The 2,718-nt window shown below is 54.2% G+C and overlaps 1 protein-coding gene across 1 annotated transcript; it reads left to right on the forward strand.

Moving 5' to 3' along the window:
* Positions 1-196: 196 nt before the first annotated feature.
* Positions 197-2,714, forward strand: LOC114048450 (SUN domain-containing protein 2-like; the record flags this gene model as incomplete). Its single annotated transcript, XM_027869358.1, has 6 exons — positions 197-402; positions 750-947; positions 1,128-1,212; positions 1,452-1,576; positions 1,729-1,896; positions 2,700-2,714. Coding segments are annotated over exons 1-6 (717 nt in total), but the record flags the coding sequence as incomplete, so codon positions are not given.
* Between the last annotated feature and the right edge of the window lie 4 nt (positions 2,715-2,718).

Consider the following 2,718-nt stretch of genomic DNA (forward strand, 5'->3'; position numbering starts at 1 on the left):
CAAACTGAAGCCGACCTCAGAGAACAGATGAAGGTACTGAGGCCTGGGAGGGAAATGATCTGCCCAGGCTCTCCCAGGGAGTAGATGTCAGCAAAGACTTGCACCCAGGCTTCTGGCTCTGTCCTTTCCATTGAGTCGTGGTTTTTTTCAGGAGACACAGTTCCATTTCCTGGTCTCTGTTTGACTCCATCCTCCAGTGCCTATTCTCCTGGTTGACTTTGACCTTTCCTTTTGTCCCTGTCTAGTTCTTCCCAAGAGGAGAAAAGGCCAAAGGAGATGGATTCCCTAGAGGCCCAGCTGGTTGGCTTGAGGCAGGAGCTGGTGGCTTTGAGCCAGAGGCAAGCTGAGGTGCAAAAAGAATTACACCTTTGGCCAGAGAAGATGGCAGCCCTGCGCAATGAGGTGAGTCATCTGGTCTACCAGTTAGGCCACGCGTCCCCTGGGCGCTTCCCAAAGATGTAGGCCCATTGGGTGGACTTTATGATATAGACAGGATGTTCCTCATCTGTCAATTGGGATAATAACAGCCCCTAGCAGGTCCAATGAGATGATTTTTGCAAACCTCAAAGCAGTGGAGAAATGCCAGTCACTTGGTTCACCATGCCTTCCCTGGCACCAAGGTGGCACATGGTGACCCCAGAACTCAGAGTGACTCTAGACACCACAGGCCCCCTGTCCAGGCCCTCTTGCTTCCTCATTTCTTCTGTTGCTCTGGTGTTTGCTGAGCTCTTTCCTCTGGTGGCATCTAGGTGGAGTCTAAGGTCCCTGGCTGGATTGAGCGGGTCCTTGGTATTAAGCAAGAGGAGGTGCAGGCCCAGCTTCATGACCTGGAACACAGAATCGTGAGTCATGTGGCCCAAGAGTGGCCCAAGTCTGTGAGCAAAGCTGCTGCCATCTTAAGACTGAGCCTTCTGAAGGAAGGAATGACCACCGGCGTGACGAAGGAGGTGAGGCCTGCCCCACTGGCTGTCCTCCTGGCTGTGGTCACTGGTTTGCCCTCAGAAGAGCCTGCCAGGAGGGAGGGGAAAACCCTGGCTGAGCAGGTAGCATGCTTGCCCGCCCCCCACATGGGCTGGGCCAGCCCTGCAGGTGACCTGGCCCCTGAGTAGTGCATGCCTGTCTTTTAGGAAGTGAACCAGATCATAAAGGAGGCCCTGAAACAGCACAGTGAAGATCGAATCGGGCTTGTGGATTATGCCCTGGAGTCCTCAGGTAGGTGGCCTGCAGAAAGCCAGAGGGCTTGGGACAAAAGGGATTGGCAAATCAGGATGGACCTCAGGAGACAGGAGGAATTGACAAATCAAGATGCCCCCTATGGGCCGTGGCAGTTAAGAGGGGTGATTCCCAGGCAGCACCCCCTCACCTTGAGGGCTGCCTTAAGCCATCTCTGTGTCCTCCCAACTCTCAGGACCTCCCCTCCCCACACACTTCTCTCCATGTTGCTCTTTCAGGAGCCAGCATTGTCAGTAGCGGCTCCTCAGAGACATATGGCATCAGGACGGAGTGGTCTGCCCATTTCACTCTGTTGGGCATCCCATTGTGGCGCTATTTCCAGTCGCCAAGAGTCATCCTCCAGGTAGGGCTAAACAAAGGTCCCCCAGCTTTGCTCTCTATGTACCATCTGCCACCCTCCTCTATGGGAGCTGGGCCCTCAAGGCAGAGGGGCCCCACGATCGGGATCTGTTCCATCTGCTGCCTCCTTTCAGCTGATTTGTCTTGTGCCCACAGCCAGATGTCTACCCTGGCAACTGCTGGGCATTCCGGGGCCCCCGGGGCTTTGTCGTGGTGCGCTTGTCTGCCCGGATCCAGCTCACTGCCATCACTTTGGAGCACGTGCCCAAAGCCCTGTCCCCAAACAGTGACATCCCCAGTGCCCCAAAGGACTTTGTCATCTTGGTGAGTACCCGAGCCTGGCAGCTCTCCTTTCCAGAGTGGCACAAAGTCGTTTCTTAACAGCAGCATTGCCAGGTGAGCAATGCAAGGCTGTGCCCATTTGACACATGAGACATTGAGGCTGATCTCCTCACTCCAGGCCCAGCCCTTCTGTTCCTCCTCCTCTACTTAGAGAGAAGCCAGGAAAAGACAACCACAGAAGCAAGAACAGCCAAGATTACAATGTGCCTTAGGGTCCTTTACTATAGCCAGTTGCCTGAGTGGCCAGGTGTCCCATGGACGAGTTGGGCAGGGATGGGGATTGCCATTCCCTACACAGTCACCTGGTCAGGGCAGAGATGGAATGTCCATTGTAAGGAGGATTTGGGAAAAAAGATGGAGCCAGAAGAGAAGGTGAAATACGCAGGGGGAGAGGGATGCTTCAGGACCCAAATCCTGACACAGATGAAGAAAGTGTGGCACCCATACTTGAAGGGCTTTGTCCCAAGTCATTCAGCAGCTTTGGGGAAGAGGCTGAGAAGGCCGAGGCCTAGGAGGGGAAAGGCTCTGTCTATTGAATTAGTGAGAGAGATGCTAGAGGGTGAGGGGATCAAGGCAGGCAACATGAAGTTGGATTGTGTTTGCTCCTCTTTCCCCTCCCCAATATATCCTGCCTTGTCTGCCTCCTCCTCCCCCTGCCACCTCCCCCATTTTCCCTCCATGGACTGATTTGGATTCTTGTCCTAACAGCATGACCTTTCATGCGCTGCACTCCCAGCCATCCATTTGTCCATCCATTTATTCCCCTTGTTTTTCCTTCTGTGCAGGGTCTCAATGAAGATTCCC

Source organism: Vombatus ursinus, unplaced genomic scaffold, assembly GCF_900497805.2.
Source record: "Vombatus ursinus unplaced genomic scaffold, bare-nosed wombat genome assembly UNPS02002161.1, whole genome shotgun sequence".
In the NCBI taxonomy this organism is placed as follows: Eukaryota; Metazoa; Chordata; class Mammalia; order Diprotodontia; family Vombatidae; genus Vombatus; species Vombatus ursinus.